Source organism: Oncorhynchus clarkii, chromosome 10, assembly GCF_045791955.1.
Source record: "Oncorhynchus clarkii lewisi isolate Uvic-CL-2024 chromosome 10, UVic_Ocla_1.0, whole genome shotgun sequence".
In the NCBI taxonomy this organism is placed as follows: Eukaryota; Metazoa; Chordata; class Actinopteri; order Salmoniformes; family Salmonidae; genus Oncorhynchus; species Oncorhynchus clarkii.
The window spans coordinates 46,240,303-46,255,295 of record NC_092156.1 but is presented as its reverse complement, the minus strand read 5'-3'; the positions used below and the strand labels follow the sequence as shown (position 1 = coordinate 46,255,295).

Below are 14,993 nucleotides of genomic sequence, written 5' to 3'. Positions count from 1 at the left end.
CATCATGAAGAACAAGGAACACACCAGGCAGGTCCGAGATACTGTTGTGAAGAAGTTTAAAGCCGGATTTGGATACAAAAAGATTTCCCAAGCTTTAAACATCCCAAGGAGCACTGTGCAAGCGATGATATTGAAATGGAAGGAGTATCAGACCACTGCAAATCTACCAAGACCTGGCCGTCCCTCTAAACTTTCAGCTCATACAAGGAGAAGACTGATCAGAGATGCAGCCAAGAGGCCCATGATCACTCTGGATGAACTGCAGAGATCTACAGCTGAGGTGGGAGACTCTGTCCATAGGACAACAATCAGTGGTATATTGCACAAATCTGGCCTTTATGGAAGAGTGGCAAGAAGAAAGCCATTTCTTAAAGATATCCATAAAAAGTGTTGTTTAAAGTTTGCCACAAGCCACCTGGGAGACACACCAAACATGTGGAAGAAGGTGCTCTGGTCAGATGAAACCAAAATTGAACTTTTTGGCAACAATGCAAGATGTTATGTTTGGCGTAAAAGCAACACAGCTCATCACCCTGAACACACCATCCCCACTGTCAAACATGGTGGTGGCAGCATCATGGTTTGGGCCTGCTTTTCTTCAGCAGGGACAGGGAAGATGGTTAAGATTGATGGGAAGATGGATGGAGCCAAATACAGGACCATTCTGGAAGAAAACCTGATGGAGTCTGCAAAAGACCTGAGACTGGGACGGAGATTTGTCTTCCAACAAGACAATGATCCAAAACATAAAGCAAAATCTACAATGGAATGGTTCAAAAATAAACATATCCAGGTGTTAGAATGGCCAAGTCAAAGTCCAGACCTGAATCCAATCGAGAATCTGTGGAAAGAACTGAAAACTGCTGTTCACAAATGCTCTCCATCCAACCTCACTGAGCTCGAGTTGTTTTGCAAGGAGGAATGGGAAAGAATTTCAGTCTCTCGATGTGCAAAACTGATAGAGACATACCCCAAGCGACTTACAGCTGTAATCGCAGCAAAAGGTGGCGCCACAAAGTATTAACTTAAGGGGGCTGAATAATTTTGCACGCCCAATTTTTCAGTTTTTGATTTGTTAAAAAAGTTTGAAATATCCAATAAATGTCGTTCCACTTCATGATTGTGTCCCACTTGTTGTTGATTCTTCACAAAAAAATACAGTTTTATATCTTTATGTTTGAAGCCTGAAATGTGACAAAAGGTCGCAAAGTTCAAGGGGGCCGAATACTTTCGCAAGGCACTGTATGTGTTGGTGCAGCTGTCATGCTGCAAGCTTTATATATTGTGTATTACGGGTATCGTCCCGTGTCGTTCAGCAAGGTTTACCCTCGCTCTTTTGTTTGGGTACAGCCCAATGTTTTTGTATACGTGTTTGTTTTGGGTGTATTAAAAAACCCTATTGTGCATTCCTGCACCGGTCTCCAAATCCTTTATACCAGTGTGACAGACAGTAAGATACAAACTAATAGGCTAATAACACTTTGGATTTACAGTGCCTTCGTATAGTATTCAGACCCCTTGAATTTTTCCACATGTAAGGATATACAGCCTTATTCTAAAATGTATTAAATATGTTTAATTCTCAGCAATCTACACACAATGCCCCATACTGACAAAGCGAAAACAGGTTTTTAGAAATGTTTTCAAAAAAAGAGACCTTATTTACATAAGTATTCAGACCCTTTGCTATGAGACTCGATATTGAGCTCAGGTGCATCCTGTTTGCATTGATCATCCTTGAAATGTTTCTACTGCCCGCTTGGAGTTTGCCAAAAGGCACCTAAAGACTCTTAAACCATGAGAAACAAGATTCTCTGGTCTGATGAAACCAAGATTGAACTCTTTGGCCTGAATGCCAAGTGTCACATCTGGAGGAAACCTGGCACCATCCCTACAGTGAAGCATGGGGTTAGCAGCATTAAGCTGTGGGGATGTTTTCAGTGGCAAGGACTAGGAGACTAGTCAGGATCGAGGCAAGGATGAACGGAGCAAAGTACAGAGATCCTTGATGTAAACCTGCTCCAGAGCACTCAGGACCTCCGACTGGGTAAAAGGTTCAACAGGACAACGACCCTAAACACACAACCAAGAAAACGCAGGAGTTGACTTGAACCTGATCGAACATCTCTGGAGAGACCTGAAAATAATTGTGCAGCAACGCTCTCCATCCAACCTGACAGAACTTGAGAGGATCTGCAGAGAGGAAAGGGAGAAACTCCCACAATACAGGTGTGCCAAGCTTGTAGCATCCTAACCAAAGAAGACTCGAGGCTGTAATCGCTGCCAAAGGTTCTTCAACAAAGTACTGAGTAAAGGGTCTGAATACTTATGTAAATATGATATTTCTAAAACCCTGTTTTTGCTTTGTCATTATGGGGTATTGTGTGTAGATTGATGAAGAAGAAGAAAAACAATTGAATCCCTTTTAGAATAAGGCTGTAACAACAAAATGTGGAAAAAGTTAAGGGGTCTGAATACTTTCCTAATGCAATGTATATAAAGAAGCAAAGAATAAATCAGCATCATTATCCCCAACACCTCGTTGCATCTGACCATGCAGACAGAGTGAAAGCAGAGAGGAAGAGGTGAAGCGAGAGGATTTACTCTACCCAAAATTTGTCCACATGTGATAAGCCCTTTTTTGTATGGAAGTCTGAGTGTCTAATTACGGTAGGCTTATTTGATCTAATAGAGGTTTTGTAATGTTTAGGTTGTTACAAATTGACTGATATAAGTGGATGCACGTGGCATTATATTGACAAGATAGTCAAGTGACCACTAACAATGGAAATACACGTCCTCAAAGATGGAAGGCAGGCGGGAGGAGGCGAGATCAGGTGGTTAAGATCACCTTTCTTGCAAACGAGAGGGCAAATATGCGTGTGAACAACAGGCCATAGAGATGTATAGGACTCATCATTTTATCTGTGCATTATAGCATCTGTGACAGCAAGGGCAACGCCATTGAGGCTATCTCTATTTTAAAGTATTCAATGATCTTCTTCATTGGCTGATTGCTCCCAACTCATAGGGATCCCTGACTACTTTAAAATGGTGGAACCCCTCAAAGGCAATGTCCATGCTAAAACGTTTCCAAAATGCAACGTGCATCCACTTATATCAGTGCATTCGTAACAACCTAACCAATACGAAACTTCTATTCAATCAAATAATCCTCACGTAGCAAATGAGCAAGTAAAACCTCTTCCTCTTCCTCTCTGGCGGCATGCAGGAGGAGAGGGAGAGCGATGGCCCAAGTAGCAAAGGGAGTAAACTATAAAAATGAACATTACACGTGTGTGAGTCGCGTATCACACATTTAACAAACCAAAAATGTGAAACACCGTTAGAAGGTAAAGTGAAAACCCAAACCGGTCCGTGCATCAATATTGGGGTGTATATAGTAAAATACGGTATACCGCCTAGCCATCCCACTAATGTAATATTACATAAAAAATGACAACTTGGTTTAATATATTACTGCACTGAGCTGGCTCTGTCGCTCCTGTCCCATAAGCACACTTCATAGTTTGATCTTCTTCAATGGTTGCTGTTGGTCTATTTCTGACTTGTCCTCGATGGCAGTGAAGTGGATCCTCTGGTTAACTCTTTTCCCAATAGTCTCCACCTGGAAAAAAGACAAACAACTACTTTGGAAACTACTGGACTGTCCATTACTCGACATTTCTCAAATACTAATTAGAGGAGCTGCTGCAAATGGATATTTTGGCTTTTTGTGCCTAGGGTGTTTTCATATTAAAGCCATTACCTCCTCAGAATCCTAGATAGTGTTTAGTGTCTTTCTGTGGTTGTGGTTACTTGCCTGGAAGCCGATATGCTGGAGTTGGTCGTGCAAGCTGTCCAAGATCCTTCTACCGTCAAAGATGAAGGCAGGTTTCAGCATGGCTTTATAGATCTTCTCATAGTCCAGCTCCTGCAGCACAAATATGGACTCTATGGTTTACATTGAGAGCTCCCTTTAATCCATGTACAGTCCAATGCAACTATGTATGTAATTATGATTGCCACTAAAATATCTGTGTGGTCAGAGTCATCTCCTTGCCATTTGATGTCAGTAATTGATGAGTAAGTAGCTTCAAAAATGAAAAAAAAAAAACACACCGTGAACATATCCCACTCTGTGCAGATGACAATTGCATGGGCGTTCTCACAAGCCTTGTATGGGTCAGTGACGATTGTGACTAGACGAGAAACTAGGACGAGAGAGTATAAGTCAAGTTTACTTCATGCAGGTGAATATAAATCAACTTTTTCAAGCAGTTATATAACAAACATTCATCCCATCTCATTAGAATGAGCAAAACAAGTCCCCAGTTATGTATGGCAAACAAAAAACCTAAAGCAGAGAGAACAGTACACCCAGTACACCCCATATTGAAATATCAACATGTATTCAATAAACTTATACTGAGCAAAAATATAAATGTAAAAATTCAAAGATTTTACTGAGTTACAGTTCATATAAGGAAATCAGTCAATTTAAATAAATTCATTAGGCCCTATTCTATGGATTTCACACTTAGCCCAGCCAATCAGAATGAGTTTCCCCCCACAAAAGGGCTTCATTACAGACAGAAATACTCAGTTTAATCCGCTGTCCGATTGGCTGGTCTCAGATTATTAATATCTCAAAAGTACTCTTTTTTGATTTTGCTTATTTTTTTAGACATTGTTTGGAAGTTGGAACAATATATTCTTCAAACATCACATTTCCAGAGTTGGCACTCAGCTACTTTTGAAAGAAATTATACATTTTATAGGTTGCCTAGTGGTTAGAGTATTGGGCCAGTAACCAAAAGGTTGCTGGATCGAATCCCTGAGCTGACAAGGTAAAAATCTGTCGTTCTGCCCCTGAACAAGGCAGTTAACCCACTGTTCCCTGGTAGGCCGTCATTGTAAATAAGAATTTGTTCTTAACTGACTTGCCTAGTTAAATTAAAGGTTAAATAAATAAAAAAATATATATAAATATACATTGATATTATAGGTCATTAACCAATCACAGCACTCATGTAGGATTGCACATTCGGCAAATCACCAATAGAGTACAAAGTGTTATGTTTGGGGCAAATCCAACACGTCGCTGAATAGTACCACTCTTCATATTTTCAAGCATGGTTGTGGCTGCATCATGTTATGGGTATGCTTGTCATCAGCAAGGACTAGGACATTTTTTTAGGATAAAAATAAATGGAATAAAGCTAAGCACAGGCAAAATCCAAGAGCAAAACCTGCTTCAGTCTGCTTTCTAACAAACACTGGGAGACTAATTCACCTTTCAGCAGGACAATAACCTAAAACACAAGGCCAAATCTACACTAGAGTTGCTTACCATGACGACGTTAAATGGCCTAGTTACAGTTTTTACTTAAATCGTCTTGAAAATCTATGGCATGGCATGAAAATCGCTGTCTAGCATTGATCAACAATCAAATTGACAGAGCTTGCATATTTTCTTTAAAGAATAATGGGAAAATACTGTAAAAGACTCACAGCTGTAAACGCTGCCAAAGATTCTTCTAGAAAGTATTGAATCAGGGGTGTGAAGACTTATGTAAATTAGATATTTCTGTATTTCATTTTCAATAAATTTGCAAAAATGTCTAAGAACATGTTTTCAATTGTCATTATGGGGCAGTGTGTCTAGATGGGTGAGAAAAAAAATCATATTTAATCAAATTTGAATTCAGGCTGTAACACAACAAAATTTGGAGCAGGCCAAGGGGTATGAATACTTTCTGAAGGCACTGTAGGCCTAAAAAGGGCCTAAAATGGCCACTTTATCGTGATTTAAAAAAATATGGTTTGTGTTTGTAAAAGGCATATCAAACATCCTTCCTCCCAATTAAGTTTCTATCTGAGGTGCCCAAAATATTTTTGGGGCCATGCTGTCATGAAATCACCCTAATGTTAGAATCTGCTTATTGATTTACTATACCATTAATTTACAAAAAGGCTACCTGTGGCAGGGTCATGTCTTTCTGAGGGTGTGGGCTGAATCAGGTCGTGCATGATCTGCTGCGCTTTAACCTTGGGGTCATAGATGTGTAGACAGGCTCCCTCCTCCAGCAGGTAGCGACTGATGTAGATACTAGAGGATTCCCTGAAAACAAAATACACACAAGGATAGGCTTGGAGGGGGAAGCAGAAAAAAAATGTGCTCTGAGAGCTTTGGATGTAAGCAGAGAAAGGTTTTAAATTCCCCTCCAAACCTTGTATCGCCTGTGTTTTTCTTGAAAGCGAATCCTAGCAAGGCTATCTTCTTGTCCGTCACTGTGTTGAAGAGGCAGCTGATTATCCGCGAAGAGAATCGTTTTCGCTGGTAATCGTTTATCTCTATAACCTGGGAGAGACAACATTTAGATGTTCCACATTTTTGCCATTGTGATATTTTACTGACTGTAAAACAGTGTTGCGAGAGACAATTACAGGAATTTATTTTCAAATGAGAAGTAAGTTCTGTATTGCACTACTTTGAGTTGATGAAAAAAGAAGCACACCTGTTGCCAGTATCTTGCAACCTCTGGTAGGTTTAGCACCTCGCATAGGTACACAAGATTGAGGACATCCTTCTGGAAACAGCTGCCACCAAATCCTGTGAAACAAACACAGAATGAATCATGACTGAACTGACCCACTCAATTCCCAGTAGTTCATAACTGAAACCCAATCCCTCAGTCATCCAATCGTCTCATCCAACCATCAACTAATACTGCCCCACAAGTCAACCACTCCAGCTTTGCTTCCCTCTCACTCACCCACGCTGGCCTTCAGGAAGCAACTGCCTATTCTCTGGTCTGTCCCGATGGCATGAGCCACCTCCTCTACATCAGCACCAGTTACCTCGCACAGGGCACTGATGGAGTTGATGCTACTGATACGTTGGGCCAGAAAGGCATTGGCTGCCTGTAAACACAGAAAAGGAAAAAAAACAAGGATAGAAGTGAGCAAATGAATAAAGGCAGGAAACATCACAGGAGGAGGTGTCTGAGATCGTTATGCTGCTGAGCTGAGATTGTACTGATATAAAAGACGGACATAAAATGGTATTCATACCAGCTTGGAGAGCTCAGAGGACCAGGTGTTGGTGGTGATAATCTTGCTTTTGGGGACCCAGTGCTCATAGATGCTCCGCAGGGCCTCAATAGCATGTTGGCCCTCAGGGGTCTCATCCCCTCCAATCAATACCCTGTCTGGATTCTTCAGATCAGCAATGGCTGTTCCCTCAGCAAGAAACTCTGGGTTTGAGAGGACCTGCAGGAGAACAAGATCATGCTCATAAGACCTGACGACATGGCAGACCGATGAATTTAGACGTTCGATACACTGTCCCCTGCAATCACCTGAAAGTTCAAGCTACTTTTGGTGTTGGCGTTGAAGATGCGGCGGATGCTCTCAGCAGCACGTACAGGAACTGTGCTTTTCTCTACAACAATCTTACACCCGATGGACACATCAGCAATGCGCCGGGCACATGCTTCTATGTACTTCAGGTCCGCTGCTCGACCCTTGCCAATCCCAAATGTCTTGGTAGGCGTATTGACCTGGCAAAGGAAGGGGGAGATGTTTCAGGTCGATTCAATCATGGCTCTTTCTCCATCACTGTATCTTTCCTTTAAAGAAAGCCAAACGGAGTCCCATTCGTCTTAACAATACTTTCAAGGAAATTGTGTGAAAGCCATTGACATTATAAGAAGGGAAAGTGTTGAAAAAAATGTATTTACAGATATGAAAACGAGGTCTGCATTTCTTATGGCCTCATCGATGTCTGTGGAGAAGAAAAGGTTGACCCCGCGGCATGAGTCCACAACTTCCTGGAGTCCAGGCTAGAAAGAAAGGAGGGGTGTCGTTAGACATGAATGTGTAATCGTTTTACATCATATCCTGCAGTTGATGTTAGTTTCTTGTATTGATATCGTCTCACACTCACCTCAAAGATGGGAAGGCTATCAGAATTCCAGGCACGGATGCGGTCCTCGTTCACGTCCACCACGGTAACCGTCACCTCGGGGCACATCTGGGCGATCACGCTGCAGGTGGGACCACCCACGTAGCCAGCCCCAATACAACAGATATTCCTCACCTCCACCATTCTCCCTCTCAAAAAGAAAGAAAAAACAAGCACTCAACACCCATTTTTCCTACTTTTCCATTTAACAGGATCTTAAGCAAATACACAGTTGGGCTAAGAATAAAACATTAAAAGAAAAAAAAAGAATCTAACCAACGCATCAACCGATGGTTTCAGTCAAGCCTTTGAGTTTGTCCTTTCCCAATAATGTCAGGTATCCTGCACGTCATTGACAAAGGCTCAAGGGCAAAACGTTGGGATTATGTGCTGTACTATTTGAAATTCAATATCGAATTGGTCAAAACAAACAAATGTGTTGAAACAAAAAACAATTCCAATGCAAAATCTGAATATGCCATGGCAATAGCTACAATATTTCTACTTGGATTCCCCAGTGGGTATCAATGGAGTACAGTTAAAGGAAAATTCAGTGGAGCAAATCAAACCACCTCTATTTGGCCAGTTTGCCCCTAACTCCACCCATTCTGCCACGCTCTCTAGATTACAGAGAGGGCTCTATGTGCAGTGTGGTCAGATGGAACTCCCTGGGACATACACACACACACACACAACTGGCCCCTAGATACAAAAGCCATATTATTCCTAACTTTTAACCCAGAAATAACACAAAAAAACGTGCAGGACCTGGCAGATATTAATCATCCCACTAATGTAAAGATTCTTGACTTTGGTCTGGTTAGAATATCTAGCTACTGTACTGTGATACATTTCTGTGATGTACTATTTACTACTGATAAAGGGCATATGGCTGCCAGTTGTACGTGTTAAGTGAGCCTAAGAGATCTGTACAGAAGGACCAAAAGAAACCATTGAAAATTATTCAGGGAATAAAACTACATTTCACGATCAGAAACCATTTTGTGGCCGGTGAGGAGCGCTTCCTGCTGTGATGATGCTGGACTGTAACGTTAGGGTTGAATAGAAAACTTGCCACACGTTTCCAATTGGAGCCACTACCTCGATGTTATATTACTAGTTAGCTACCTAGCGCTAACGGTACCTCTTGCTAACTTGCGCCTGTACACCAGCCACCTATACTTGATTCAGACCCGTTCTTTACATATGTGTTGCAAAACCATTTTAGCTAGCTAACGATAATTTATAGCACCCGCTAAACACAAAACAAACGGGACACTTACCAGCAGTTGATAAGTGCGCAGCTGAACCGAATACAAAATGTTTCAGAGACTCTCAACCACGTAAAACCGAGACCGTATTATTTAATTCCAGAGGGTTGGTTGTTGATCTGTGGTGATGATAGTCCGATGTGTAGAACCTTGTTCCAGTGATGAGTTTGAAATGCTTCGTGCCACGGTGAAACTTATATCTAAATCTCAGACAGGGGGCAGGCTTTGACAATCCTTTGACATCACATCCCCACTGATGCTTAACAGAAAGGGGCTTCTTCAAGAGGACTTCAAGAGGACCATTCCGTCTATGGCACAAAGTTACAGACATTCATATTAGACAACTCATTAAAGGGTTATTACATTGGTGTGACATTGTGTGGCGGAAAAGTGTTATAGAACGCAGGGATGTTAGGATTTAGTCCTTTGAGATCCAACCAATTTATGTCGGTTAAGTAAGTCTATAGTCTATAGTACATGGGTGTGACAAACATTTCCAAATGTAATGAACACGCATTCTTTCGTATTACGTAAGATGTATAAACCTTGGGAACAAAACATGACACTGAGCAAAATAGAACTATAGGAGAAGGAATTTGATGATGTGTCTGGGAGAGGTAATGGTGGGAGGGAGGGTATTTGACAATCTAGTAGTCTGATGATGATATACAATTACGTCACATTTGTAACAGAAAGAAATCCACACATGGTAATGATTTCATAGTAAACTCCCACCCAGGTCCAGTCACCCATGTGCACGGAAAGCATGAGGCACAATCCAGCTCAATTTGAGACCAGACATTAAACCGACCACAGTCGAGGGAGTGTCCCCCTTGTTATTATAGATACTGTATATTAATCTCTGGAGAGAGTAACTCAGCTGGGTGGAAAGAAAACAGTCATTGTGCTGTTTACAGCAGGAGACAGAAATGTGTTACTTAAAGCCAAGGGAATTGTGTCACAGGCCTTATTGTAGTCTCTCATTCCGTACACATTGCGGTAGTAGTTGGCTAATAAACAATGCTGATTTAGTGCTGTTCAATGAGGACAGTGTAAGACACTCATTGCTGACGTATTACCCAGCTCCCCAAAATTGTTACTAACCCAGGAAAAGTTAGGAGTCATTACCTAATCATATGTTTGATATTATAAACTGGGTGGTTGCGAGCCCTGAATGCTGATTGGCTGACAGCTGTATACCACGGGTATGACAAAACGTTTTATTTTACTGCTCTAATTTTGTTGGTGACCAGTTTATAATAGCAGTAAGGCACCTCAGGGGTTTGTGGTATATGGCCAATATACCATGGCTAAGGGCTGTATCCAGGCACTTCAAGTTGTGTCATGCCTAAGAACAACCCTTAGCTGTGGTATATTCGCCACATACCACACCCCTTCTGGCCTTATTGCTTAATTATAAATGATTGTACCCCATGTTAAATTAAAAAAACACATTGATATGGTCTATAACCAGCACAGTTACAATACCAGAGCTAATGTTGTGTATTGTAAAATCCTAAGAGTAAACAGTTTTATGAGGAGTACGCTATTCTATACAGGCATTTGTCTATAGAATAGCCTCCCCTTGGAGATCAAGCAAACAAATAATAGAAATGGCTTTAAAAAGCAGTCAAGGGTTTTCATTTGGAGGAGGTTGTATAACTAAGTGAAACCACTCCACAGCCTCCTTGTGCCCCATTTGTTACTGCTACTACTGGTCAGGTTGGATTTTGTTAGCGATGGACATGATGTGCAAGTAAAACCTGTTTTTTAACAGTTAGGAATAATGTGCAATGAATGAGTATCTTTACAGTTAGGGTATTGTGTAATTAATTAGTTTGTGTTTTTAAGGTTAGCGATTACGTGCACATTTTAGGATGTCAGTATGAATCAATGTGATGGGTTTGTTTGTAGTTTGGTCTTGTCATCATTAGATGTTCTTACCATCGAGGACAACGTTGGAAACAAGTGTTGTAGTTAATTTAAGTGCTACCTCTGGGAACATATTGTACATATTTGTACATAAATATGGTTGCGTATGTCTTTTGCCAAAATAAATGTATACACACTATCACAGCTCTAGTCATTCACTACTCTCTCCACCCTTAGGGCAGAAGTAACTACCTTAGTCTACTTCCAGGTGCCCCTTTGTTGTAAGTAGAGATAATAGTGTCCACTTAAAACAGCCCATTCTTGAAACATCTGTTCTAGTTAACATTGGTCAAACTTAACTGCCCTCAAATAAGGAGCTGTATAGATGAGAAAAAGGAACTGAAAGTTAGATTTACGATGCCACCTTCTAAATTGATTCTGGGCCCTGTAATTCAAACCAAGATGGTGAGGCAACCTCTCTCTCTGATGAGGGAGCCTTACGGAGATGAATGGGACCGTTAAAATGCTGCTGCCCTGTTGATCCTTGAGTTTGTGGCCTCTAACAGACAAAGCTGTTGGAATGTGCATTTTGTGCTGGCGGTGCTCTCCTCACTACGATTACTACGAGGGTCTTCAAAAATCAACAGAACAAGACCATTACCTTACCTGGTTATTTTTTACAAGATGCCAATGATTGCTGATATACTTTAGAATAGGACATACATCTTTATGCTGTACATTACAGACATGTGCGTGATGCCATGTTACAATGGACTGGTAATAAGGTATTTAAAGATACTGGTAATGAACATGATAGGAGACAGAGAGCTGGTTTCAAGAGCAGGGCGCAGCAGGTGTTTATTGTCAAGGACCACAGGACGAGGCAGGTGGCTGGGTCCAGGTGCAGGCAGAAGGTCATACACAGGGGTCCAAAAAGGCAACAGTACAGGCAGGGAAAAGGCTAGTAATGTTGTCCGAGAGATAGGGCAATAGGTTAATAACAGGAAATCCGGTCGACTAAAGTACAGGCAGGGAATAGGCAAAAGGCGTCATTAGTGAGGCAAGCAAAAACTATCATACACAGGAAGAGTAAATTACAGGAAAACCAGCACTCCGAATAGAAGTGTGTCACAAAAACAAACAATACCTCACAATGATGGGGTGCAAAGAGAACTGAACTAAATAGTGTGTGATAATGACATACAGGTGATCAGAATTCAGGTGATTGGGATCTGAAGAGTGAGCTGGGTTCAGTGGATCTATATGTTTGAGAGGGTGAGCTGGAAAGTGGGCTGGAAAGTGAGCTGCGTTCAGTTATTGGCATCATTACACAGAGTTCTAATAACATCACCAAAATAATTCCCAAACGTCAAATGCTTAAGACAATCAAAGATACAATTGTGACTCACGGTATCAAATGCTTTTGTAAAATCGCAAAAATAAGATAACAGGGAAGTCATCCAATAGATCACAATACTCAACCAAATCAAAGACTTATCAAAGACTCAAGCCACAGAAGTCATAGACTGTTCTCTCTACTACCGCACGGCAAGCGGTACCAACGCATCAAGTCTGGAACCAACAGGACCCTGAACTGCTACTACCCCCCCAAGCCACAAGACTGCTAAATAGTTAGTCCAGGTAGCTAGCTATTGGTTAACTATGTAGCTATATGCACTGACCCTTTCTGAGCCTACTCTTTTGACTCATCACATACACTGCTGTTACTGTTTATTGTTTATCCTGTTGCCTAGTAACTTTATCCCTACCTCTATGTAAATACAGTATCTACCTCAATTACAACGTACCCCTGCACATCGACTCGGTACTGGCACCCCGTGTATATAGTCAAGTTATTGTTACTCATTGTGTATTTACTCCTTGTGTTAATATATTTATTTATCTTTTTTTCTCTGCATTGTTGGGAAGGGCCCATAAGTAGGCATTTCATTCTCAGTCAACACCTGTTGTTTACGAAGCATGTAACAAATTGGAAATGACCTTTTTACATTTCTATCGCTTCAGCTTTACAGATTGAGTAGAGACCCAAAACTATTAGAAAAGACTTGGGGCTCTTCAATCTATCGCTGAAGCGTTACAGACTGTGCAATATGAACGTAAAGGTAATTTCTGATTGAGCAGACAAATTCAGCATTTACCGTGAATGCCGTCTCCACTTACTTGGGAAGAACATTGTCGCAATACAGATTGAATAGAGCCCAAAGTAGTTCTAGCCTTGAATAGGAGTGGACAAAATCGTAAGAGAGCCATACATTTTATAGTTGTCACGTCCTGACCTTAGTTCATTTTTTATGTCTCTGTTTTAGTTTGGTCAGGGCGTGAGTTGGGGTGGGCATTCTATGTTTTTTGTTCTATGTTTTCTATTTCTATGTGTTTGGCCTGGTATGGTTCCCAATCAGAGGCAGCTGGCAATCGTCGTCTCTGATTGAGAACCATACTTAGGCAGCCTACTTTCCCATTATGGGTGTGGGTAGTTTGCTTTCTGTTTAGTGTGTTTGCACCTGACGGAGCTGTTTCGGTTGTTCTCTTTGTTGTTTTGTATTTAGTGTTCAGTACTATTTAATCAATATGAACATGTACCACGCTGCACCTTCGTCCTCACCTTCTTCCATCAACGACCCCCTGGGTGCATGTTTTGTTTTTTGCCCTAACACTCCACAGCTGAGTCAAATAATCAAAGCTTGATAATAAGTTTGTTATTTGAATCAGCTGTGTAGTGCTAGGGCAAAAAAACAAACTTGCACCCAGGGGGGGGGGGGGGCAGGACCGAGTTTGGGAAACCTTGCACAAGATAACAGCAAACATTACCCACAAAACATAGTAGAGGGCAATAGGGCAATATGTCCATTAGATGGCAGCAAAATAACCACTAAGACCCTACAGTAATGGTGAGAAATCCATATCTTCATTTAAATGAGAAGTTTACTCTTTTTACAACCAAATCGCATTTTTTTAAATGTAAATTTTATGGAAGGGTCCAGACACATTTTTTTGTGTGATTTCACATGTTTTTGAGAAACTTACCCCAAACAGTGAATAATTTCCTCATCCTTGTTTAACAGTATGGGGACCAGATAAAAAAAACATGAACAAAGGCTCCTAAAACACCAAAATACGTCCTTTTAGAAAAGGTAAAGCTCTCAGCATAGTGATGCATGCCAAAAATAAACTGGAAGAAGAGACCTTGGCCAGAGTGACCTAATGGTCAGTTGTCAATAACGTATGTCGTGTGTGTTTGATAAATAGTTTTCCCAGTGTTGCAGTATTCTGTTATGCTTTGTGTAAAAAATGCCAGTTGTCACACATACACAACATTGCCAATAGTATGTGGACACCTGTCCGCCAAGCATTTCATTCCAAAATCATGGATGTTAATATAGAGTTGGTCACCCCCTTTTTTGCTATAACATCCTCCACTCTTCTGGGAAGGCTTTCCACTAGATGTTGGAACATTGCTGCTGGGACTTGCTTTCATTCAACCACAAGAGCATTAGTGAGGTCGGGCACTGATGTTAGGCGATTAGGCCTGGCTCACAGAATAGTCTAGAATGTCATTGTATGCTCTAGCGTTAAGAGTTCCCTTCACTGGAACTAAGGGGCCTAGCCCGAACCATGAAAAACAGTCCCAGACCATTACTCCTCCTCCACCAAACTTTGCAGTTGGCACTATGCAAGGAAGCCTTTTCCTGGCATCGGCCAAAATCAGATTTTTCCGTTGGACTGCCAGATAGTGAAGCGTGATTCATCTCTCCAGAAAACATTTTTCCACTGCTCCAGAGTCCAATGGTGGCGAGCTTTATACCACTCCAGACATCGCTTGGCATTGAGCATGGTGATCTTTGGCTTGGCTGCTCGGCCAT

The 14,993-nt window shown here is 41.3% G+C and overlaps 1 protein-coding gene across 1 annotated transcript; it reads right to left on the bottom strand.

Moving 5' to 3' along the window:
* Positions 1-2,118: 2,118 nt before the first annotated feature.
* LOC139418628 (UDP-glucose 6-dehydrogenase-like) lies at positions 2,119-9,387 on the bottom strand. Its single transcript, XM_071168232.1, has 12 exons — positions 9,253-9,387; positions 7,952-8,118; positions 7,746-7,847; positions 7,365-7,565; positions 7,078-7,275; positions 6,780-6,927; positions 6,522-6,616; positions 6,234-6,364; positions 5,982-6,124; positions 4,123-4,214; positions 3,824-3,934; positions 2,119-3,628 (listed from the first exon to the last, which is right to left on the bottom strand). Exons 2-12 carry the CDS (start codon positions 8,111-8,113, stop codon positions 3,524-3,526), a joined length of 1,488 nt encoding a protein of 495 aa, XP_071024333.1. The 5' UTR covers positions 8,114-8,118; positions 9,253-9,387; the 3' UTR covers positions 2,119-3,523.
* Between the last annotated feature and the right edge of the window lie 5,606 nt (positions 9,388-14,993).

Coding starts and splice junctions, on each gene's coding strand:
- LOC139418628 (XM_071168232.1), bottom strand. CDS start 8,113: ATGGTGGAGGTGAGGAATATCTGTTGTATTGGGGCTGGCTACGTGGGT. Junction 6,365..6,521: donor TTGCAAGATACTGGCAACAG/GTGTGCTTCTTT, acceptor TGTCTCTCCCAG/GTTATAGAGATAAACGATTA. Junction 3,629..3,823: donor TCCAGCATATCGGCTTCCAG/GCAAGTAACCAC, acceptor TCTTTTTTCCAG/GTGGAGACTATTGGGAAAAG.